At 37.0% G+C, this 25,485-nt stretch overlaps 4 protein-coding genes across 4 annotated transcripts in view; 3 read left to right on the top strand and 1 right to left on the bottom strand.

Annotated features, from left to right (window-relative positions):
* The window catches only part of LOC127751448 (tryptophan 5-hydroxylase 1-like), a 20,420-nt gene extending 19,420 nt beyond the window's left edge, over positions 1–1,000 (top strand). Inside the window, exons 3-4 of the mRNA XM_052275030.1 lie at positions 119–348; positions 428–1,000. Of these exons, the coding sequence (XP_052130990.1) occupies positions 119–348; positions 428–722 (525 nt within the window). The 3' untranslated portion in view covers positions 723–1,000. The remainder of the gene's footprint in view (positions 1–118; positions 349–427) is intronic.
* LOC113217973 (actin-related protein 6) lies at positions 845–3,047 on the bottom strand. The gene is made up of 7 exons (XM_026438087.2): positions 2,797–3,047; positions 2,454–2,571; positions 2,167–2,359; positions 1,883–2,075; positions 1,582–1,798; positions 1,224–1,486; positions 845–1,139 (listed from the first exon to the last, which is right to left on the bottom strand). The coding sequence occupies exons 1-7, from the start codon at positions 2,868–2,870 to the stop codon at positions 1,010–1,012; spliced, it is 1,188 nt and encodes a 395-aa protein (XP_026293872.1). The 5' UTR covers positions 2,871–3,047; the 3' UTR covers positions 845–1,009.
* Positions 3,048–3,106: 59 nt separating this feature from the next.
* LOC113217972 (drebrin-like protein) lies at positions 3,107–7,496 on the top strand. Its single transcript, XM_026438085.2, has 11 exons — positions 3,107–3,346; positions 3,576–3,631; positions 3,728–3,840; positions 3,919–4,137; positions 4,220–4,384; positions 4,471–4,659; positions 4,745–4,874; positions 4,951–5,120; positions 5,204–5,255; positions 5,360–5,608; positions 5,838–7,496. The coding sequence occupies exons 1-11, from the start codon at positions 3,264–3,266 to the stop codon at positions 5,975–5,977; spliced, it is 1,566 nt and encodes a 521-aa protein (XP_026293870.1). The 5' UTR covers positions 3,107–3,263; the 3' UTR covers positions 5,978–7,496.
* A 1,190-nt stretch (positions 7,497–8,686) lies between these two features.
* On the top strand, positions 8,687–25,380 carry LOC113217990 (dynein axonemal heavy chain 6). The gene is made up of 56 exons (XM_052275031.1): positions 8,687–9,154; positions 9,262–9,409; positions 9,500–9,596; positions 9,678–9,858; positions 9,971–10,137; positions 10,226–10,452; positions 10,549–10,723; positions 10,809–10,938; positions 11,077–11,178; positions 11,257–11,406; positions 11,481–11,609; positions 11,688–11,945; positions 12,038–12,784; positions 12,867–13,043; positions 13,137–13,472; positions 13,550–13,686; positions 13,814–14,004; positions 14,097–14,212; positions 14,287–14,432; positions 14,561–14,706; positions 14,789–14,921; positions 15,009–15,147; positions 15,221–15,433; positions 15,511–15,696; positions 15,789–15,990; positions 16,093–16,268; positions 16,340–16,566; positions 16,668–16,879; positions 16,966–17,221; positions 17,303–17,495; positions 17,578–18,248; positions 18,330–18,502; positions 18,574–18,757; positions 18,880–19,045; positions 19,189–19,350; positions 19,473–19,649; positions 19,753–19,949; positions 20,110–20,355; positions 20,439–20,676; positions 20,774–20,934; positions 21,026–21,167; positions 21,260–21,445; positions 21,545–21,717; positions 21,818–21,998; positions 22,089–22,268; positions 22,343–22,576; positions 22,656–22,805; positions 22,899–22,997; positions 23,087–23,169; positions 23,241–23,442; positions 23,539–23,779; positions 23,868–24,068; positions 24,152–24,402; positions 24,518–24,688; positions 24,773–24,952; positions 25,073–25,380. Exons 1-56 carry the CDS (start codon positions 8,957–8,959, stop codon positions 25,214–25,216), a joined length of 11,088 nt encoding a protein of 3,695 aa, XP_052130991.1. The 5' UTR covers positions 8,687–8,956; the 3' UTR covers positions 25,217–25,380.
* Positions 25,381–25,485: the final 105 nt, after the last annotated feature.

Here is a 25,485-nt window from a genome sequence, read left to right on the forward strand (position 1 = left end):
TGGGTGGGTCCACCTGGCCCAAGCGCTAAAATCGCAAAGGGCGGCGTCGGCCCAGAATTCAGACCCAAACGGCGACTCTACCCCGAGGCTCACAGAGACCATGTCGTGTTGTCGGCAGCTCTACTTCTTCACGGTGGAGTTCGGCCTGTGCAAGCAGGACGGCGAGATCCGCGTGTACGGGGCGGGGCTGCTGTCCTCGGTGGCAGAGCTGCGCCACGCGATCGAGGCCCACGACAAGATCAAGCGCTTCGACCCAGAGGTCACCTGCCGGGAGGAGTGCATCATCACCGCCTACCAGAACGCCTACTACTACACCGACAGCATCGAGGAGGCCAAGGAGAAGATGAGGTGTGCGCGATGACAGACGGGTGAACGTCCCCTGGTCTAGTAGTGCTGTGTCGCCTCATGCCGCCCACGTCTGTTGCAGGAAGTTCGCCGGGCAGATCCAGCGACCGTTCGGGGTGCGCTACAACCCCTACACGCAGAGCGTCGAGGTGCTGAGCAACGCGCAGAAGATCGCGGCCCTCGTCTCGGAGCTGCGCGGGGACCTCTGCATCGTCAGCAACGCCATCAGAAAGATACACGACGTGGACGACTCGGTCGACGTGCACGGCCTGGCCAACATGCTCGCGAAGGGCATCCGGGTCGACAGCAGCGAGGAGGGCGAGGACGACCTCGGCGACGAGGACGAGGACAAAGACGAGGGTGGCACCGAGAAGTAGGGGAGGTGTCAGAGGCCTCTGCGACAGCATCTCCTCGTGTCATTTACAGCATTCGAAAGCGCTATATTTCTTAATCAGAATTGAGTCATTGATAAAGAATATGGTCAAATAATACTTCTAACTTGATTTAAAATTTTATTTTTGGAATAATTGTTGAGCTTAATTAAAAAGGGAAGTTTACATAATGATGATCAGTTCTTCAAAATTAAAGGGAAATCTTACATAGCAGCAGCTGAGATAGTACTGTAGTATAAATAAATATTCTGGCGTTCATAATATTCCCCTTGCTAAACATCAAATCTTTCATAGCAAATATGCAATCCCTCTTCTTCATATTCTTCTTTTGTAACAACAAAACTATAAAACTCTGGGTGTTTGCTAAGGAGTGCCCCTCCTTCCCAAGCATAAGTAAGCGGACTGTAAATTGAGTAAATTACACCATAAGTACAGGTCGTTGAGGTACACAAGTCCACCATACAAGATTGAAGATTAATTACTTACTTTTCTGGCAAAGTTACCCTGACGTTAAACTCATCAGGGGCTAATTTTCTTACATCCTGTAGTAGCCTCTTTTGGAAATTGGGGAAAAGGGAACATCCTCCAGTAACAACTATGTTGGAATATAAATGGGGCTGTGTCTCTTTTGGACAAGAGTTTATACTAGAAACTATGGCTTCAGCCACACCCATCTGTTGCACACCCAAGTCAGATGGTTGAAATAAAATTTCTGGTACCGCAAACCGTTCATTGTTCATTCGCAAGGTCTATAAGGGACACAATAAAATGTTGAATTGTTAATTTTAAATAAACCATAATGAGCACTGATAGATGAATGAATGAATGGTACAGGAAAAGTTACCTGTTCTCCATCAGTGCTCTTGCTTGTTTCTTCCAGAGTTCTCAGGAAACCTCTTCGAATAGATGTGAAGTCAGGAAGAACATAATCTCGCACAATTGTATTATCGTTACCACGTTTCCGGGCAACTTCCATATCAGCCATAAAATCCAGGGACACGAAACAAGAGTCTTCTTTGACCTGATTAATAACGTAAGTTTCGTCCATGACATGCAGCTGTCTGTAACCGGCACAAAAGTTTGTAATGAATCACATCAGATCAGGCAGACAGCATCGAAAGTAACTAATGCTTTTAAAAACCTACCGATAAGAAATAATGTCTTTCAGGTGGTTAGTTAGTGCTTTGCCACCAACATCTATTCTTTTGATACCCTCTCTTCTTTTCTTTCCCTTAATGTATGGTGTGACGTGAGAGAAACTGTAGCCCACATCAACAACCATGCAAGCCAAGGTTCCAGGATTATTACTTGTGTAGTGATAGTTACTAAGATCACCAGCTAGGGAGAAAAAAATTATTTCATAAAGAAGACAAGTATTGTATATGATATGGTTAGGCAATAAATATCAAAACAAAATCTGAAACCTTACCATTGATTCTCAGTAGAGACTGACATTCATATTCTTCAAAAAATATTTCTGTCATTGCTTCTTGAATAGAGGGAAAATTAAAGTACGGTTCAGTAACAATTAGAGGTGTTTCATTAAAATTGACTGGGCAACAATCCTTGCCAAAAATGTGGTCCCAAATAGTTTTTTGAATATCCCAATTGACCAAGTAGCCCTGAGGAAAACAAAAAGATTTTTCAGAGTTTTGACACTAACAGTTAAGAAAGAAAAAAAATGAAATTATAAACTGCGGAAAACAATCAACAAACCTTTTGAAAAGGAAGTATGTAAAATAAACCAGAAGCATCACGACATTCCTCAACTTGGTCAGCTATGAAAGGTCTTCTTCTTTCGCTTTTGGCCTTCATGACACTATTTGGAATAACTCTGAAGAAAAAGAACATAAATTAAATGACACATTAGTAGTTTGTTTCTATTAGGTTGTTGAAATTCATGCAGGAGACAGGTTTGGATTAAAACAAATAAACGAAATTCTGAAAAATTACCTGACTGTACAGTGACACAGTGCCAATTTGAAAGTTTCAGAAGTGAGTTGTTGAGAAAGGAAAAATGAAAACACCGGTATATATGTTATAGGTTATGGGTACTTACCTTGGTTTAGCAGATGACATGCCGACTTTTGCTGTGAACCCGCCATTGTCTAGAATGTATGCTTTGTCAATCATAGTGCTTTCAAATAAGTCGGGAAGTGTATTTTGACGAATGCTCTAAACACTGTCGGAAAATCCAAATCCAAACAAACATTGAAACAAACAACTACACGTAATATCGCACCCAAATGCTCCAGTGACCCTGGTGACTACATGGAGGGAGGGGGTGAGTGAGGGGTAGGGTGAGGAGGGGAGTGAAAGAAACTTGGACGGAGCGTTCGCGTAGCCGTTCGAGGGGTCTGTGCCCTGCCCGTGAGTCAGTGACAGCTAACGGGGTTGTTTAATTACTGGATTTCTTTTGGGTTCTGGTCGATTTAAGGAAATATTGTGTATCAGCCATGTCCAAAGTAAAGCATTAGAATATTTCATACATTAGGTCAACGGACAGTATTTGAATAAAAGCTGAAAATGGCTCTTAACTTAGAGAAACACAAGGAGTCAATGGTAGCTGCATGGAGCGAGGTCGTGGATGACAAGTCCCCGACTAACTGGTAAGTTTTTCCTGTTTTAAAGTATCAGCTATAAACTTATCTCAGTTTTCTCCAAAAGTTCTCTCGTTTTCCCACACTTCGCTTGCCCGTACTTGTGGTAGTTCTGCATATATCATCTACCGGTGTTCTCTTCTGCCTTCGGTGTTTACTGTTCTGTTACATTATGTATTCGTGTTTTCCTTGTATGAATCCAGAGTACTTGATTAATCAGATGAATCACATTTTGCAGGGCTCTCTTTGGCTATGAAGGACAAACGAACTGCCTGAAACTCATCAGCAAAGGAGGTAATACATACTTCCAATTTTGTTACATGGATTTTAGTAAATAAATAACATCAGTCTTATCTTAGATTTTCAATCCTATTTCACTTTTGCCTTTAGATGGAGGTCTCGTTGAAATGGCAGAAGATTTTAACAGCGGAAGCATTATGTATGCATTTTGTCAAGTGCAGGACCCTAAAACAACCCTGCCAAAATATGTTCTAATTAACTGGGTAAGTTGGATTGTTTAGGTTTCTCTTCTTTGTCCATCCATTCTGAAAAGTTAACATTTCTCTTTGTATCTGAACCAGCAAGGGGAAGGTGCACCTGTTGTCCGGAAAGGCACATGTGCCAATCACATACGATCGGTATGTGACTTTCTGAAAGGCATTCATGTTACAATAAATGCTCGTACTGAGGAGGATGTCGACCCTAAGCTGGTTATTGAAAAAGTGTGCAAGTCTACTGGTTCAGCATACAATTTCAAGGAACGCTCTAATCTCAGCAATTCCAACAATAGTGGTCCAGTGGTCAGTAAATTTAAATAGAAATAAATCCTTCCTTACAACATACCTGCACTTCCAACTTTTTTTAACGGATTCTATTTTTCAGGGTACTGTATACCAACGTGTGAATCCAGGACAAGAAATAAACTCTAAAGAACGAGATCGTTTCTGGGAACGTGAAGAACAGGAGGAAAAAGTTCGCCAGGAAGCTGAACGTAAGCGAAGAGAAGAGGAAAGGAATAAACAAGAAGAGGAACTTCGTAAAAGAGAAGTGAGTCGTTTTCTTTTATTTTATACTTCTGTGTGTACAAATTATTGGCTGCTTTTACTGACTAAATATTCTGTTCAAATTTGTAGTTGGTAGAGTCAGCTGAGAGAGATAAACGTGATTCTGAGCTGACCGTCAAGAGACAAATTGCGCGTAGTGCTGAGAAAGTGTCTACTTGTGTTGAACAAACAGACATGAATGGTGAACTAGATGATAGAGAAAGAGAGGAAAGGGAGAGAAGAGAGCGAAGTGAGGTACTTAGAAGGCAACGAAGCGAGGTAGGAAAAAGCTATAATTACCATTTTTGCTCTTTGAATTTGACTTTGCTTTTAAGTATATTAAACCATTTGATCCTTCTTCCAGGAAGCTCAATCACTCATTGCAAAACGCACAATCAATGCAAGAGCAATTTTTGAAAAAAATACATCAGCTGGTCAATTAAGTAGTTTAGGGCGTCGTGCCTCTTTCCAACCATCCAGCGATACATCTAAAGGCAAGTGTTTTGTTGTGCATTTTAAGTTTATTTTCTAGAAACACATAATTTTTATAAATGTGTCTTTGCTAAACAGTCAAGAATGGCATCCCTAGCCCCGAGACAGTAATTCCTCCTCAAAATGTAAATAGAAAGTCCTCTTTACCTTCTTGGCCGCCTGCACAAATGGCAGTCCCATCTCAGCCAACTGAACAACCAATAGCAGAAGTTGTGTCAGTGGATGAGACTGTTCAGCAGACAGAAGAAGTATGTATTTTTTGTGCATCTATTTAAAGTGTTTCCTATATTTATGTTTGTATCTAAAACTACTCTGTGCATCTATTCTCTAGATCCCTGCCGAGACTTCAGTTCCCTCAAGTGAAGATGACCGTGATTGGGAATGTGAGTACCAGTATGAAACCATGATACAATCATGTGCTTGGAAGTACATGTTACTTCAAAGTAGAACATAAAATAATTTTAAAACTGTGCTTCACTTTTTATAGCTGAGGACTCACAGACTGGTACCATTGTGCGAAAATCTCACAAGAAAAGTACAGATATATCTGAGGAAACAGTTGACCCAAAGCTCACCAAGGAAACCACAGTACAAACAACTGTACAACCAACCATTGTGCAGGAGACAGACTCTGTTTTCTTGAATGGTGGCTCTTCAGCATTGGATGATGATGACGATGATGACGAGGATGGTGATTTAGGACTTAAAGCAAGAGCCCTTTATGATTACCAAGCCGGTAGGCCATTGTTTATTATTACAGTCAAACCCCGAATGTAGCGTTGCAAATCCTATTGACAGAACATAATACCCCCATATAAAACCACCCTGCTTATAATGTTATCCCCACTTATAACATTGTGATTTTGCTTTCCTGAGGTGCAACGCCATTTCCGGGTTTGACCAGATTATTTTGTCATCTTTTAGTTTTGTTGGACCAATTGATCTTACATTCAATTTTCTTACAGCTGACAATACGGAGATAACTTTCTACCCTGGTGACATCATTACTCACATTGAACAGATTGATGAGGGCTGGTGGCAGGGCTTCTCTCCTGACGGTACTTTTGGACTGTTTCCTGCTAATTATGTGGAACTTTTGGACTAGTTGAAGGTAAGGGGGTCAACAAGAGGGTGTGGAACAACTTTACTCTTCCATTGTCTTCTGTCTCATGCTCACATTTACGTACATGTAAGTAAAGTAAGACAGTCTCTTTGATCTAAATCGAACTGTTTCACTTTAATTAGTAGCCCAGTACAGGTATGTCTTGATTGTTTAGTCTGTTTAGACATGTCATTCCAACTGTCTGCAATGTAAGATTTTTGTGTACATAGTATATTATTAACTTTCCTTTTATCTGTCAATATGTTACTCACTGCTCTCTGTTGACAAACAACCTTCCCCATTTGGATGAATTTTCTTCATTAATCAAAAATCGTATATCTAATTCTAAATTTATCGTACACCTCAGGGTAGTCAACCAACTAAGAAGTCAGGGAAAAGTCAGGGGATTGGAAAGTTGGGTACAATGTCAAATTTTCGCACTTTTTTGTTATTTTATGGTTTTTGAGACATTGTAGGGTTTTGTGAGGCTAGACTGTTCGAAATTCCAATCAAAGTAAGGGAAATGTTCTGGAAACATCTGGGAACTCGATCACGTAAGGCCTTTATGTATTTATGTCAATATGCTCTTCAATTTGAAGTGTTCATTCACTTACTTACAATGTGTTAAATCAAGCAAGTTTAGGAGATTGGATTTTTCGTTTATACCTACTTTTAATATTCTGGCACATATATATAGTGCTACTTTTTAGTAGTACTCTGTTAATAATTCCAAGGATTTTTTGTACCTATTTTATTTTATCTGTTGAATTTATTTTTTAGAAAAGTATTACTTATTGATCAACCTAATCCATGAAGTCATGCTCCTTTTCTATACAGTATTCTAAGAAATCATGTTAACTTATTTAATGGAGTGTATTGTTCTCTTATATCTAGAACATAATTGTTTTAAAAAGTAACAATTACCCTTTGGAGTGCCATCATAAATGTGTTTTGCAAATTTCTGTTTTAACCTATGATCAGCTTTGAGCAGCAATACCTTGTGTATGTATGTGTATCTAAAGTTTTTGTCTAGATTAGTTACATATTGAAATTAATTATAAACAGTGTTATGTTGTAAATTTATTTACAACTTTCAATTGACAGATGTATTTACTGTTCCTATAAAATGTGCTGCTCTTCTCAGTGCATGTTTTCAAATTACATGTTTGAAGTATACATGTAACCAGCAAAACTTGCATTATGTAGGCGGCACCATCCAAAGGAACTTGTAGAATTCTATAGTAGAATGAGTCGAACTGTACAGGCAATTGTTGTTTGTTTGTTTTTTGTTTGGTGTATAGTACTTGTCTTTTAATTCTAAAAGCAATTTTATTAGCCCCGATGGAAGTATAATTTTTCTTCCTCCATCAACTAATGTTTTACCAATTGGAGTTTATGAATAATATCCATATCTGTCTGATAAAAATGACATCATTTTGTGTACAATGAATCAATGAATTTTATTTACCTCTGTCTTTTTGAGCCTTTGTTAAAATAAAGTATTTGTTATTTATTACTTCAATTCTGGATTTCAATCCTGCTATGGGTTGACTTCTCACCTTGATCAAGAAGCTTTTCTGAGTTTTTGAAGAGCGGTCTGCAGTTCAGTATCAACATGAAGAAGTACAGATCAATGTTAATGTATGTAAACCCCTGGGAAAATACCATATTATGAACCCTTTTAATTTGAAGAATAAGTAAACAAATCAAATGAAGGGCAGTAGCAGTTGCCATGGAGACAGTGGGGATCTAGTTCTGTTCTCAATGGTACTTGTTGGGAACATTCAGAGACAGCTGTTTATTTACCTCTGCTTACATCTTCTGTTATGTTTTGTGTCTCTTAAAAAACTTCAATAAACAATACCAAGTAACAAAAAGTTACTCATACAGTAATTGAAGATACAGAGCTCAATATGGATCCAGCAAAGAACAGCAAACCTTCTACATCACAACAACATGAGCTGACTGATGGAACAAGTCGGCTTACAACCCTTGCTCCCAATAAATACGTCAGGTGTAACATTATTTATTTTTAATTACTTCTTACTTTTTACTTTTGTATCACCCAATTATTTCCTTTTGTAGAGGTCAAGATGATATTCCATTTCACATTCCTCACAAACGGCTCTTGGGTTCTTTAGAGGTTAAAAAGAATGAAGCTGAACCTTTGGTAAGTAGAGGAAGGCAGTTTTAAATATTTCCCCACTCTTCTTCCCATTTTATCCCCTGAATTGCAAATGGAAAGAAAAGTATTGTTTTACTATCTAGCCTGGATTTACAACTCATCAGAAGAAGAGGCGAAGAGATCACAATGCCCCTGCAGAGTATCCATTTTCCCCACAAGATATGGTAGTATCTTCTTTGGAAGGATGTAAGTTCTACTTCTTTTTCTTGCTGGTTAACGCATTTTCTCCAAATTTCTGAAATTTTGTTTTTGCTCAACTGTTTTTAATTTATGAACTCTTAGATGTGTGTCAAGGTGAAGAGTCAAAACCACAACTTCACAATGGTGTTTTCAATCAGAAAGAAATCATGCAACTACTTCGCAATGATCCAAGAATTGGTTTTTATTATATGGTGTATGCTGTTCCTCGAAATCATGAGCTTTTCTCCCCCTACAACTTAAAGTCAGTATTATTATTTTTATTGTTTTAATCAATGGTTTCCAAGTTAGTCAGTTTATTTATTGTTTAAATTTGGAAAATACTGCAGGATTGTAGACTATGCTCACATTCATAAAGATTGTTTTATGACAATGAGTTCCCATGGTGTGACTCAGCATTTTCCTAATGAAATGATATTTACCCCACTTGATCAGTGGGAAAAAGAGTATGATGACTTTTGCAGGATTAGTAAGGTACTGAGATCACCGTGTGCCTAAAATCTTAATCAGATTTCTCTAATTCTTAAAACTTAAAATGCCAATATTTTCACAAACAGATTAAACTATTTTCAAAATTTCGACTGTGGAAAGCTTTCTTCATGTGGAGAAAAAGCATTACACAGGCAAAGTATAAGGAAGCCCAAGAATCAATACAAAAGAATCTTTTTTTCCTGAATTCGGTTCTTCAAAAAGCATTATTAGAGATGAGGGAGATATGCCTGAAGCTGCTTGAACTTAACTTCTTCGATACATCCTGTTTGCAACTCAACCCCCTCTTCCAATTCATTGAAAATCAGGTAATGGCTTTCAATTTTCTTAAATTATAATGTGTTACTGTAGCTGCTTGCAATATTTTTGGTAAATCCAAAGAACCTTTCACTAAATGTTATCGCAATATTATCAGATGCACAGGAAAGAAAGCATTCAAGCTCAACTGGCCGAATACCGCTCAAATTTTAGGGAAATTATTAATTCTGCTTGTTATGAGGCTTTGTCCCAAGAAGGCTTTACACCCCATGACAGTAACATGCGACTTTCAAGAATACAACTTCGTGAGTGAAATTTGTCTCTTTCTCCTGTTTTCCTAGCTAGAGGGTAAAATCTATAAAATACTAGTAACATTTCTCTGTCAATCTGTGTAGTTCCTGGACAACGATTACCCCCTTTAAAAGATGGTAAAATTAAGATGTCGTACACAGATCAAGCCAGGAAGAGGAGGTTTTGTTCCCGTTTGACAAGGTGATCAGTCACCCAGTTGAAATTCCACCTGTTGATTACGAGTTATTTCATTATGTTGACTTATGTTTTTTATTATTTCAGTTTTATTCATTTAGTAGACTTGTTAATCATGGATTCTTTCCACATCATCATCAAAAACTCACAAACATCCTTTGTAGGAGTTTTGAGTGAATATGTTGTTTTTACACCATCTTATGATCTTCTTGAAGAGGACGACACCTCTGCTCTATTGGAAGAACCTCGCCCAGACAAAGCACCTCAAGTAAGAATTCTGTTTAATCAAGGACGTTTTTATATCTGGCTGATTAATTATTACTTGTTTTCTCCAACACAATCTGCATATTGTGCTTGAAAAAAAAAAACTGCATTTACAGAACCCTTTGTTCATTACTGATGTTGTTTGTGAACCACAAGCTCTATTGTTGGACCCCTCAGCTGAAGTATATGATGCCATGTTTACTCAAATAATTGATTTATGGACAAATGCTTTGATGTCTATTCCAACTTTTTTGACGGATCCTTTCTTCATTCCCTTTGCTGAGTAAGGCAACACATTGGTCTGTGGATTCTAGAAGATGGTGAGAATCGGCAATTATGCGATACTAATTATGTGATCACTTTCTTTGCAGACCTGAAATTAATGGGAAAATGGAGGCAAGAGATTGTGGAAATGGGTGTGATCTTCAATTTTGTCTGAGTATTGATGAAGATGTTACTCAAACCAAGAAAGAAAGCCTTGACCTTGTTCAGAAAGCATTTCAGGCTGCTCAAACCTACATTAAACGTTTTCAATTAATGAGAGAGTTTTATAACTCAAATCTTGCAATTTCATCAGATGATCTTTCAAAAAACCAATGTATGCACCATTCATTCAAAAGTATATCTACTTCCATTGATGTTTTGCATTCTTCTTACTTATACTAATATGCACTTTTTCTATCTAAAAAAAAAGCACTAGAAGTGTTTAGAAAGAATTTATCTGAATTTTCAAGACAAGAAGATGAGCTAGAAAGATGTGTGGATGCTCAGCCTTTAGGTCTTCTGTTGGTAAAATTGAACCGTCTCAAAGAAGAAGTTTTCCCCACTAGCCGCAATTTAAGAGAGATCATAGAGGATGTGATGCCGCGGTATGGATCAGTGATTACAGTATTAAGTCAAATTTGCTTTTAAGATTTATTTTGTTTGAACTAACTTCCTATTAACTTGCCTTAGCATTGGCCGAGAAAAGGTTCAAGTTCTTCTTACCGAAATTGAGGAGAAACAATTATATATCGATCGAGATCCTGTCTTGACAAAAGAATTTGTTGAATATCTGGAGTTTTTGGAAGACATTACCAAGCGGGTGAATATTTTAAATTTACTTCTTGCTAACTAGCATTAACTTGTTCTCTACTTACATCTTGATAGATTTCCTTGTAAAGTTAAATGTGGGTATGTGTGGTTTGAACTTTACGCAAATAAATCTCTTTTCTCCTGCTAGGTGGAAGAGATGGATAGTGAACTGGACTATTGTAAGGAATTGTATGACTTATGTGATGAATATGGCATTATTGTGTCAGAGCAGGATAGTGAAGAATATTATGTGCGTATATTTCAGCTGGTCTGTTGCAACTGCGCCTCAGTTATCTCTGAACTAAAATTCTCAATACTCTTTTTGTAGAGGCTTGGTGAATGGCTAGGAACACTTCATCGAACAGTTGATAGAAAATTATCAGACAAGTTGACTCTTGTTGCTAAGTTTGTAGCTCAATGCCAAGTTGACATAAATGCCTTGCTGGATGACATCATGAAGACACATGAAATGGTCATGGTAAGATATTAAAATTTTGTTATGCTGTGTTTCTAGATGTGCACAAAACTTACTCCATCTTTGCTCTTGTGTAGGATAAAAAATTTGTTGATTCTGAAGCAAATCCAGAAGAAATACGTGTTTCTCTGGAGGAAGTGTCTGAAAAAGTTAATGAATATCAAGAAAGAGCTGGTGAAATCAAAGGATATCAAAAATCGTTCAGGGTTTGTGGAAGAAAAATAATTTGTGTTATTATACTTTGATACAGTACAATCAACAAGTAAATTTTATGTTTTCTGCAGGTCGAAGTTACTCGATTTGAAATGTTGGATGAAGTCACTAGTGAATTGCGTGTCCGACAATTACTTTGGGACAGCCTGGAGGAATGGGAAAAATCAAATCATTTCTGGATGTTATCTGACTTTTCCTCATTAGATCCTGAGGATATGATGCAGTTTACAAATAAAAACCTTAAAAATGTGCAACAGATGGAAAAGTTGCTGCCAGAAAATTTAATAGTACCACAATTCAAAAGTAAAGTGCAAGATATTAAAGATAAGGTATCCAAACCTAAGTGTTATTCATTAGTTCTCCTAACATCCAGATTAAAATATATGAATTTTCATTTTTATTCCTGTCAATTAAATTTTAGCTACCAACAATCACAAGTCTACGCAATCCTAATCTCAAGGCACGCCACTGGACAAATATTGAACAGCTGTTGAATGTTAAGATATCTCCTGATGAACCAGTGTCGCTAGAATATTTACTTGAAAAAGGTCTTATGAACTGCACAGAGCAGCTTAATGATATTGCAGCTCAAGCTAGCTCCGAAGCAGCTCTTGAGGGTTTGCTTCATAAAGTGGAAAATGCTTGGCAAGAGGCAGAACTTATTGTACTAAACCATCGTGATCAAAAGGATGTGTTCATTTTAGGAGGCCTTGAAGATACTTTTACTCTCTTGGAAGAAAGCATGATCAACATCAACACAATTTTAAGCTCCCGTCATGTTGGACCTATTAAAAGCAGAGTTGAGGATTGGCTCGATCAGTTAAAGCTTTTCTCTAAAACACTGGATGAATGGATACAATGCCAGCAAAGTTGGCTATACTTGGAGAGCATTTTTTCTGCCCCTGATATTCAAAGACAACTACCAGCAGAGGCTAAAATGTTTATGACTGTAGATAAGTCATGGAAGGACATAATGCGGCGCACAGCAAAAACACCACTAGCAATGTCGGCATGCACTTATCCTGGGTTGTATGAAACTTTTGTTAACAATAATGCTCTTCTTGACCAAGTCATGAAATGCCTTGAAGCATATTTGGAGTCGAAACGAGTTGTATTTCCACGTTTTTACTTTCTCTCCAATGACGAACTTATTGAAATATTAGCTCAGGTATTTCAAACTTTCCTGAATTATTTGTAGTTTTCTTCAATTTTTTTTTTTAATTTATAAATAATAGTATGTGATTTAACAGACTAGAAATCCTCATGCAGTTCAGCCTCATTTAAGAAAATGCTTTGATGCTATTGCTAAACTGGAATTTGGTAAAGGTGGAATCCCTGGCATTTTTGATGGAGAGGACACTGACAAGCTCTCATCTGATATAGTTGCTATGATATCACCGGAAGGTGAAAGGGTAGTACTTACCAAGGTACTGCCATTAGGTTTAAGCAGAGCTTCTCATTTTTTTAAATTTTTTTTTCAAAGCTTGGCTTTAAGTTTTGATCCATATATTCGTCTGTAGGGTCTAAAAGCAAGAGGGAATGTGGAAGATTGGTTAACTAAAGTTGAAGAATCAATGTTCACATCTCTTAGGCGAATTATGAAGGCAGCCCTCATTTCTTATGGTACTACTCCAATGGACATATGGGTTCTTAATCAACCCTCACAGGTGTGTGTTTGCCCATTGCTTCAACTAATAACTGGATTTAAGTGTATTCCCACAATGTATCTTTATATGTGTCTGCAGATCGCCCTCACTATTTCACAAGTAATGTGGGCTCAGGCAGTTGAAAAAATACTTGAAAATAAAGCAAGTGCTTTAAGTAAAATGCAAGAATTTGAAAAGAAAAATTTCACTGTAGGTTTCTATTACTTGTGGTATTCTGATTTAATTACAAGTTCAACTTTATTGAAAACTATTGAATTGCTGCTTAGGATTTAACTCTACTTGCCGGAATGGTGAGAGGGGAGCTTACCAAACTCGACCGTGCTGTTTTATGTGCTCTTATAACAATAAACGTTCATGCCAGAGATAATGTATCTGCTCTTGTGAAAAGCCAGGTGGTCGAAAGGTAAATTTTGATCCTGTAAAATGGAACAGTTGTCTTATGCCGGTGTTGCATCGGGAATGGTCACACATCAGTTCTTAGTGTTATACTTTGTTGATATCCTGCTTGAATTTGATTTTTATTCTTTCAGATCAAATTTTGAGTGGCTAAAACAGCTACGTTACTATTGGGATGATGAAATAGATAATTGTGTTGCAAGAATGTCAACTTCTCATTATGTGTATGGATATGAATACTTAGGGGCATCCCCTCGTCTTGTTATTACACCTCTGACTGATCGTTGTTATTTGTGCTTGATGGGAGCATTGCAGTTAGATTTAGGTTTGTAGTTTTAATCTCTAATACCAGATTTCAAAATATTTTCAATAAAAATGAGGAAAAGGACAATTATGGTAATGAACCTGTTTTGTCAGGTGGAGCCCCAGCAGGCCCTGCAGGTACTGGTAAAACTGAAACCACTAAGGATTTGGCTAAATCTTTGGCTATTCAGTGCGTTGTTTTCAACTGTTCAGAGGGTCTTGACTACAAGGTAAAAATATAATTTTTCAACTGTCTTGAACTTATAATCTAACAATTTTACTTATTTCCATTATTCTTTATCAGATGATGGGACGTTTTTTTTCTGGGCTAGCGCAATCAGGCGCTTGGTGCTGTTTTGATGAGTTTAATCGTATTGACATTGAGGTTTTGTCTGTTATTGCGCAACAAATTATTACAATCCGCAATGCAAAGGCTGCGAAACTTGCCAGGCAAGTGCTCCCAAAGGAGCATCCAATATTTCATATTCCTTTCACTGTCTTGTATTACTGTTGGTAGTGTTTGGAGTAGCCCACTTCCCTATTAATACTAAAAATAATTTCATCTACATTCTCCTTAGATTTATGTTTGAAGGACGGGAAATCAAGCTGGTACATCAGTGTGCTGCATTTATAACTATGAATCCTGGATATGCAGGTCGAACAGAACTCCCAGACAATCTTAAAGCTCTATTTCGGCCTATATCAATGATGGTACCTGATTATGGTAGGATGTTGTAAATCTGATTGCGTCAGTTTATAGTGCTCTATTCTGCAAGTATTTTTACAGTAACTTTCTTCTTGCTTAGGCTTGATTGCAGAAGTCATTCTTTACTCTGAGGGATTTGAGTCATCGAAGCCCTTAGCAAAAAAGATGGTTCAAATGTACAAGTTGTGTAGCGAACAACTTTCACAACAGGACCACTATGATTTTGGCATGAGGTATAAAATACTCTAATCGTTTGTGAAGTAAATTTAAATTCAGTTGAAGCCAGTGCTAAACTTGGTGTCTCCTTGCCCCCATTATAGAGCAGTCAAAAGTGTTTTGGTGATGGCTGGATCCCTGAAGAGAGCCAATCCTGATGTAAACGAAAATATTGTTCTCATCCGAGCTTTGCGTGATTCAAATTTGCCCAAATTTTTGACAGATGATGCCCTTTTATTCCAGGTTTGTTAAATTAATTTGTCATTATTTTTTAAAGTTCTGATTGGCTGATCTGAAAGTTATTTCATTATTTCAGGGAATTCTTAAAGACCTTTTCCCGGGCATTGAAATTCCTGAACAAGATTATGGTCATTTGCAAGATGCAATTGTATCAGTTATGCTTGCGTCTAATTTGCAACCAATAGAATGTATGGTCTCTAAGGTGATCCAGTTGTATGAAACCTGCATTGTACGTCATGGCGTTATGCTAGTTGGACCTACTGGTGGTGGTAAAACAACTATTATCAAGGTAAAAATAGAAACTTCCCTGCACTACACCTTTTATCTAATATTTTATCGGTATTATAATTTTATAATTCTTTATAGACTCTTGGAAATGCATTGGGTGATCTACATAAAAAGGGAATAAAAGATCCACAATTTTTCCCTGTCCATTATTATGTTATGAACCCAAAATCAATAACAATGGGTGAATTATATGGAGAAGTGAATCCTTTGACTATGGAGTGGAGAGATGGTTTGTTAGGAATTAGTGTCCGGACAGCTGTTAAAGTTAGTATTTCTAGTTGTTTTGTTTTAATAAATATTTAAGAGAACTTTAAGTCATATTTTATGTTACGTAAATTTTCTGATTGGCTATATAGAGTACTAATGAAGATCATCAGTGGGTAGTCTGCGATGGACCTGTAGATGCAGTGTGGATTGAAAATATGAACACAGTGTTGGATGACAACAAAATGCTATGCTTGGCTAATTCAGAGCGAATTAAATTAACAGCATTTGTAACAATGATGTTTGAAGTCCAAGATTTAGCCCAAGCATCCCCTGCAACTGTTAGCAGATGTGGTAAGTTTAATCCCATAATACTTTCTAACTGTGCCTGTTATAGCAGCTAAAAATCCTAAGTATTGAGTATGAAACATGTAAAATCAATAATTTTATCCTCAGGAATGGTTTATGTTGATTCAAATGACTTGAAATGGATGCCTTATGTTAAGTCTTGGTTAAGCAAACTTTCTATTTTACCAGAGGACTTAAAAGAGTTTGTGTTAGAACTTTTTAATCGTTCTGTGGATCGTATTTTGAACCATATTTTGAAGCATTGCGATCAAGGAATACCTCAGGTATCACATTCAACTTTCTTTCTTCATAATGCTTAGAATATCTAACTATATTGATTTGACCCGTATTTCAGGCAGACATGGGAAAAGTTCAAACCTTATGTGCTCTGTATGAAGCTCTGATACTTGAGCCAGGAGCAATGGATGTGACAGCAGCTGACAAATTGCGTATGAAGAACTTCCTTTGTCAGGCATTTGTCTTCTCAGCTGTCTGGGGCCTTGGTGGCAATGTAACAGAATCAGGAAGAGATACTTTCGATATTTGTATCAGAGAAATTTTTGATGACCATCCAGATGCAAGGTGGGTGGTGACAATTTTTGTTTCTTAGTTGGATGTTATTATTTACCGAAAATCTATTCTGAAATTACGTATTTTTCATTGCATGTTATTTATTTGAAAAGGTTGCCTTCTTCTGGAGACGTTTGGTCTCTGTATATTAATGTATCAGCACGTCGAATGGAACCTTGGTCGAAGGTAATGCCTTCATTTCATTATGATCCTCAAACTGCATTTTTTGATTTGCTTGTACCAACCCAAGACACAGTATGCTTTACTTATTTACTGGAAAAAATGATGACGGTGAACAAACCTGTCCTTTACATAGGAGGCACTGGTGTGTAAATTCATTTTAAGCATACAATTCCTTACTTGTAGCTTGATTGAATGTAAATTTATTTTCTTTGACCAACTTTTTTACAGGTGTTGGAAAGTCAGTGATAGCAAAATCTGCTCTCAACAATCTGGCTTCAACTAATGATTATGTTCCAGTGACATTAAATTTCTCTGCTCAAACAAGCAGTATTCGAACGCAAGAAATTTTGGAAATGCACCTTGAAAAAAGGAAAAAAACTCTTCTTGGAGCTCCATTAGGGAAGAAAGTCGTTGTATTCATAGATGATGTAAACATGCCCAAGCTAGAAGTGTATGGTGCTCAACCCCCTATCGAGCTGTTGAGGTGTGTACAATTTTCTACTAAACTATGTGAATGCTCAATGCCAAATGCCCCTTCTCATTCATCAAATGTATTTTTTTGTAGGCAATACTTAGATTTCCATGGTCTGTATGACCGAGAAAAGCTCTTCTGGAAAGAAATTAAGGATGTTATAATTACAGCGGCTTGTGCTCCGCCAGGGGGTGGACGTAATCCATTAACTCCTAGATTTGTTCGCCACTTTAGTATGCTTCACATTCCAAAACCAAATGAAGCATCACTTAAAGTTATCTTTAAGGTATGTTTTTATGAGTAGCAAAATTTACTTATTTTCAAATTGTAAATAATAATGACCCTCCTCTTTTCTTTTTTTTTACCAGTCTATTTTAAGGGGATTTTTGTCAGATTTTGTGAAGCCTATACTAGACATGGCTGACTCTGTTGTAAATGCTGCTATTGATGTTTACCAACGAATAATGGAGGATCTACTGCCAACTCCTGCAAAATCTCACTATGTGTTTAATCTCCGAGATCTCTCTAAGTGTATCCAAGGTGTTCTACAAGCAGATAATAGCAATCTAAGAGAGGCCAATGACCTTCTGCGGCTATTTTCTCATGAATGTCTGAGAGTTTTTCATGACCGACTTGTTAACATAGAAGATAAAAGTTACTTTTACAAACTATTGACAGAAGTAAACACAAAATATTTTGGCAGTCCAGTTTTAGATCTGCCAAGTGAAGATGTGATTTTGAAACCTCCTACAATTCTGTTTGGTGATTTTATGCACCCATCTACTCCCAATGATGAACGAACCTATGAAGAAATTAAAGACATGAGTAAACTGCAAAACATCCTCCAAGATTATTTGGATGATTACAACATGACAGCAGCCCGAGAAATGAAACTTATTCTATTCATGGATGCTGTAGAACATACAATTCGAATAGCTCGTATTCTTCGATCTGAAAGAGGAAATGGACTTCTTGTTGGAGTGGGTGGAATGGGAAAACGTAGTTTGACTATACTTGGTGCTCATTTAAATGGCTATAAGTAATTTTCCTTGGAACTTGACATTAAATATTACTCAATGTACATATGTCCATTGTTAACAATACTTTGTCTTACTTTCAGATGCTTTCAAATTGAGTTGGCCCGAAATTATAACCACGAATCATTCTTTGAAGATCTTCGTAAGTTGTATTTCAATGCAGGAGCTAAGAATGAAGCCACAGTCTTCCTTTTCACTGATACTCAAGTTGTTGAAGAGGAATTCTTGGAAGACATCAACAACATATTGAATTCAGGTTTTGATCTCCACCTCAGTTAATAGTTTTTTCACTGATACTCCTATTTACCTATTCATATTTTCATTCAGGTGAAGTTCCTGGACTATTTGAGAGTGACGAGCTTGAAAAAGTTATTCAAGCTGTACGACCAGCAGCAAAAGAGGCAGGCATCATGGAACATAATCGTGATGCTATCTTCAATTTTTTTATTAGTCGGGTTCGCTCCAAATTGCACCTTGTACTTTGCATGAGCCCTGTAGGGGATTCATTCAGGTAGATTTTTTTTAAATACAGTAGATGCAGAAATTTCTAAAAAATATCTTAAAGTACATGTATGTTCAAAAATTAATTTTCTTTATTTGTTGTTCTAATGTCAATGTCTCATTTTTTTGTAGGCAAAGATGTCGTATGTTCCCATCTCTGGTCAATTGCTGCACAATTGATTGGTTTTCAGAATGGCCCCAGGAGGCACTTCTATCTGTTGCTATGAATTCTCTGAAAGGACACATTGAAGAAGATCACTTGGAAAATTATGCAAATATTTGTGTCTTAATTCATGAGGTAACTTTAAATTTTAGAATGAGCAGTTGACTTTTCACTGTAGCAATCTTTATTTTAAATTGCAAATTTAACCTTGTCTTTTGACATTCTCGTCTGAACTACTGCAAAATTTTATTAAATTTTGTTAATTCAATTTATTACAGAGTGTTGGAGAGATGTCAGACCGTTTTTATGTGGAGGTGCACCGCCATTACTATACAACACCAAGTAGTTACCTGGAGCTAATTAATCTTTTTTTGGCACTCTTGGAGAAAAAACGCAAGGAAACAAGTGGACAGCGTGATCGTATTGCTAATGGTTTACAGGTACTGTAGTTTCAATCTCTAGTTAAAAGATGCCATAAATTCCTATATGGTAGTGTGCAAATTTTATAGTTAGCTAAGTGGATAAGTGGCTACACAATAATACTTAAGTGCTTTTCTGACAGAAACTGTATGAAACTAATGACTTAGTAGCTCAGATGAAGGTGGAGCTCTCATTATTAGGGCCTATCCTTAAAGAAAAATCTGATGCTACAAACAAGCTGATGGAAAAGCTAGTAAAAGAGCAGGCGCAAGCTATGGAAGTACGCCAAGTTGTTGAAGCTGATGAAGCTGTAGCTAAGGTATATCTGTATATGTATGATGTGTGCTATGCCCATTATGTTAACAAATTTTATTATTTATTATTACTCATGACACACTTTCCAAACTATGTTACACATTCAGGTTAAAGCTGATGAAACTCAAGCAATTGCTGATGATGCCCAAGCAGACTTAGACCAAGCTTTACCTGCCATGGAGGCTGCTACAAAAGCTCTTGAGGCTTTAAACAAGAATGATATCAATGAATTAAAAGTCTTTAATAAGCCACCTCCTCTTGTTCGAACTGTTATGGAGGCAGTCTGCCTGCTCCTTGGCCAAAAGTGAGTATCTATCGATATGGCAACCTGAAAGAGTTTAACACATTGAGTCCCAGGGGGGGGGGGGGGGTCGGCACCATGTGTTATTATGACCATACGTGTGGTCACGTGGGACACTCAACGTGTTGATAACTTTGATTAGAATACTTCAAACTTTTCCTAGGACTGACTGGACAACTGCAAAAGTTGTTTTGGCTGATACGAACTTTTTGAAAAAGTTGCAAGAGTACGATAAAGATCATATTCCAGATATGACATTAAGGAAGCTCAAATCATACATAGACAACAAAGATTTCATGCCAGATGTTGTTGCTACCCAATCTAAAGTTTGTAAGTCTATATGTCTTTGGGTTCGTGCAATAGACACCTATTCCAAAGTTTATAAAATTGTTGAACCAAAGAAAAAACGGTAAGTTGTTGTTTTGAAGTTATCAATAATGCTTATAAAGTATAAAATGCTGTTTATGTCCATTTGTACTATGATCTTATTAGACTGGAGCAGGCTGAGCGAGAACTTGCCACTGTAATGGCTGTCCTTCAAGAAAAGCAGCAAAAGTTGGCTGATGTTGAAGCTACTATAGCTAAACTGGAAGCTACATATGATGCAAGTTTAAGTGAAAAGATAGAACTTGAGGATAGTATTGCTTTGACATCTGCTCGCCTTGCCCGATCTGCAAGTTTGACAGCTGCTCTCGGTGATGAACAAATACGATGGGAAAGCAGTGTACAGGTAAGATTATTCCCCCCCAAAGTTTAAGACTACCGGTATGCTCTTGTAAATGTGTTTTTTGTTCTGTTTTACTTTAAAGTGCTATTTCATTCCATAGGTTTTAAGTGAAGAACTCCAGAACATGACTGGAAATGTTCTTGTTGCTGCAGCCTATTTGTCATACTTAGGTGCTTTTACAGCCATTTACAGAAGAGATCTAATCCGGATATGGTTACAAAGATGTATCAAATTAAGTATTCCAGCTTCTGCAACCTTTGAGTAAGTGTTTTGGATGCATTTAGATGAAATGTGAAATAGACCTGTCAATTTTTGTACCAAAAATGATCTATCTGATATTATTTGATTTCAGTTTGATTTCAGTTCTTGCAGATCCGTATGACATACGTATGTGGAACTCTTTTGGCTTGCCCCGCGATAAAATTTCGACTGAAAATGCTATCTTGGTTACTCAAGCTGGACGCTGGCCTTTAATGATTGACCCACAAGAACAAGTAAATTATATAGGCATCCACTGGATAATAATTCACGAGTCAATAATTCATTGCAAATCTTTTTCAAATTTAAGTAATTAATAATGTTCCAGGCAAACAGATGGATCCGGGCAATGGAGGTCAAACAGAGTTTAAAGGTGGTTAGATTAACAGACAATAACCTTTTGCAAACACTAGAAGGTGCAATGCGCCTGGGATGTCCTGTACTACTTGAAGAACTGGGAGAAACTCTAGATCCAGCACTTACACCAATTTTGTTGAGGCAAACCTATACCAAAGTAAGGAAAACTTCTGACTGAGAACAAACAAATTATCTCCTACTTATTTAAGAAATGTTGAATATAATCCTCTTTCTATTTCCCCTCTCTTCTTTGTAGTCAGGACGCCTGTTGATTCGATTTGCTGATTCTGAAATTGATTATGACCCAAATTTCCGTCTTTACATGACAACAAAAATGGCTAATCCTCATTACCTACCAGAAATATGTATTCAAGTTACTCTGGTGAATTTTACTGTCACTCTCTCTGGTCTGGAAGATCAGTTACTTGCGTAAGTAGTCACAGGTTATAATATTGAATTTCTCAGGAAAGTGTATTAAAATTGCTGTTACTTTTCAAAAATTTTGCCCTTCCAAACTTGACATATATAGGGAAGTTGTTCGCTTGGAACGTCCTGACCTGGAATCTCAACGCACTGAACTCATTACACGTATAAATGCAGATAAACAACAACTTAAAAATATAGAGGATAAAATATTACAGCTTCTTTTTCATTCAACTGGTAACATTCTTGATGATGAGGAGTTGATTGAAACTCTGAATGAAAGTAAGGTATGATAATTTCTACATGTGAGAAGTAGGGTGCATAGCATAGTCTTTGTACCAAGAACTAAAAGAAATTAAGCACAATTGTTATTCCAGGAAACATCTGCCATTATAAGTACCCGGCTTGAAGAAGCTGAAGCCACTGAAGAAAAAATTTCAATTGCTCGAGAGAAATACAGAACAGTTGCAGCACGTGGCTCTTGCCTTTACTTTGTTGTGGCCCAGCTGGGGGACATTGATCCAATGTATCAATATTCATTGAAGTACTTCAAAATGGTAACTTTTAGTTTTAAAAAGGAAAAGAGAAGTTTAATGATAAATGTGGCCATGTTTGACTGTGTTTTGTTTAGGTATTCAATACTGTGATCGAAACCAGCAAAAAGGTGCCTGACCTCAATCAAAGACTTAAGATTCTTCTTTCTGAAACAACATCTGCTGTTTACTCAACTGTTTCTAGAGGTCTCTTTGAAAGGCATAAACTAGTTTTCAGCTTTCTACTTTGTACAAGTATCCAGCAGCAGGCTAACTCTATAACAGAACCACAGTGGAATTTTCTCCTTAGAGGATTTTCAGGAAAAACATCAGTAAGTATGCAAATCTTAAATAATTTCATCAATTATCCAACCAAATTTTCATGCAGCAGTGCATTCAATTTTTTTACAGGAGGAGGATTCTATTAAACCAGATAATATAAAGATGTCAGACAACAGTTGGAAATCCATTCAGTTTTTGGCTAAGGATTTCCCAATTTTTTCTGAACTACCATCAGACTTAAATTCTCTTATTGCCGTTACTGTTGGCGATTTCCATGTGGTAAGTTCCTTTTGCTTCATAAAAACAATTTTTTGCTCTGAGGTATTCATATATTTTGCTATGCAATTAATTATGCCCTCTCCATCTAAATAGGACATCAAACTTGGAGACACTCGAAGCAGTAAAGATTGGAATGGAGTACTGGATGACTTTAGCAAGTTAATGGTTATAAAGGCATTGAAACCAGAGAAGGTCTGATTACTATGTTTGCAAGATTTGCTTTATATGTATTTAATTTCTAGTCCCTTAAAATGTTATAAGTTTTGTTATTGTCTTTTTAGTTGGTGTTTGCAATCACTGAGTTTGTTAAAAAGAAATTAGGACAAACATTTGTGGAAAGTCCTCAAGTCAATCTCAATGTTTTGTAAGTATTGAGACGCTTGAAATATTTGATATGAATGCATCGATGATTGAGAACCAACGTCTGTTTTTCAGATACCAAGACACAAATAATATAACTCCATTGATATTTGTTCTGAGTACAGGATCTGATCCTTTTGGATCATTTCAACGATTTGCTCATGAAATGGGAAACAGAGACAAAGTTCAAGCAATTTCTCTTGGTCAAGGACAGGGACCTATTGCAGAAAAAATGATTCGTTCTGCATCCCTAAGGGGTGATTGGGTCTTTCTGCAGGTACGTCAAGAGACGCTATTCGGTGCGAAGTTTATTTTAATGTATTTTGTCAAAACGTGTGGACTAATTGAGAGTTGTTCTTTTTTCCATCCATAGAACTGCCACCTGGCTGCTTCATGGATGCTTCCATTAGAAAGATTAGTTCAGTCTCTTGCAGAAGCTCCTGATAAGGTTCACAATGATTTCCGACTTTTCCTCAGTTCCTCACCATGCCAAGCTTTCCCAGTGTCTGTTCTTCAGAACTCTATCAAAGTAACAAATGAACCTCCAAGAGGATTAAGAGCGAACATTAAAAGGGCGTTTTTAGAAATAACTGAGGATTTCTTTGAAGACAATCGTATGAACTCTCACTTATTTCTTCCTTATCTTTGTAATGATATTGTCTTTTTTGTTTTTGTGTTTGTTGAATTTTGTCCAATTTTCAGCTCTTGGGGCAAGTTGGCGCAAAATGATATTTGGAATTTGTATTTTCCAAGCAGTCATTCAAGAACGAAAGAAGTTTGGTCCCTTAGGCTGGAATATTATTTATGACTTCAGTGACAGTGACAGAGAATGTGCTCTACTTAATCTAAAGCTGTTTTGCTCTGAAGGGTTCATACCCTGGGATGCTCTGGAATATATTACTGGTAAAACTGAAATTTAGAAACTCTCTTCCAAAATAAAATCTTGGTTGAATATCATAGTAAACAATCATGATCCATGTTCACAGGTGAAGTTACATATGGTGGACGTGTTACTGACAATTGGGACCAGCGATGTTTGAGTACAATTCTCAGATGCTTTTTCTCTGAGAAAACATTAGAGCCTGGCTACAAATTTTCTCCCTCTGGTATATACTTTTGCCCTGATTCTGAACAGTGTAAAAGTCTGGCTGCATACCGCAATTTCATCAACAAACTCCCTATAATTGATTACCCTGAAATATTTGGAATGCATGAAAATGCAAACATTGCATTTGAGGTGAAAATTATAAAATATCTTGTTTTGTACAATTTATAATTGCAATTCAATTTTATTTGTTGACCAACTGCTACATCACATCAACAACTGTTTTACTCGTGTTGATTGTTGACAGTTAAATGAGTCCCAGACTATTCTTCAAACAATACGTAGTGTGCAGCCACAGGAGTCAGGTGGATCTAAAGCTACATCAACCGATGACATTGCTTTAGAATTGTCAAAAAGTATAGCTCTTCGAATTTTAGAGAAACTGAATCCTGAGGAAATTCATCCTTCACTTGCAAAGGTGCATCTTGATATAATTTTATTTATCTTTGAAACAGCCAAACGGGATTAGAAATGGTGCATTAATTTTGTTGTTTTCATGTAGAGGGACGAAGAAGGACGTTTACCTTCTTTGACAACAGTTCTACTCCAAGAAGTTGAGCGCTTCAACAAATTACTTCATGTACTGCATTTGTCTTTGTCCAATTTAAACCGGGCTATCAAGGGATTTGTTGTTATGTCTGAGAGTCTGGAAGAAGTTTATAGTGCCTTTATCAATAACCAAGTAAGATATTACAATGTTATTTCATTGTTCTAAATTACTACTACTAGTGCTGAAGTAAGGCTTTCATGTCAAGTTTCTTCTGCATTTTTTGTTATAATGTCTGGGGTATTTTTTTTCAAGGTCCCCAAACTTTGGTCAAAAGCTGCTTACCCTTCCTTGAAGTCTTTATCAAGTTGGATTCTTGATCTTGAACTTCGATTAGACTTCATAAAGGTAATGCAAAGGCTTACTGGTGTGTGGAATTTTCTACTTCAGTCCACATAATTGTTCTTCTTCTCCAACAGTCATGGCTTACAACTGGACCACCTGAGTCATTTTGGCTATCTGGATTTTTCTTTCCTCAAGGATTCTTGACAGGTGTACTCCAAACTCATGCTCGTAAATACACACTGCCCATTGATGAACTTGTATTTGATTTCAAGGTTGATAGCACATTAATACACCAGCACGAAATTGCACTCGATCGTAAAACAAAAGGAGAGGTATGTGATTGTTTTCATAACATATTATTACATTTCTTAGTAAAAAAATTA

This window comes from Frankliniella occidentalis, unplaced genomic scaffold, assembly GCF_000697945.3.
Source record: "Frankliniella occidentalis isolate FOCC.00 unplaced genomic scaffold, Focc_3.1 Scaffold495, whole genome shotgun sequence".
Classification (NCBI taxonomy): Eukaryota; Metazoa; Arthropoda; class Insecta; order Thysanoptera; family Thripidae; genus Frankliniella; species Frankliniella occidentalis.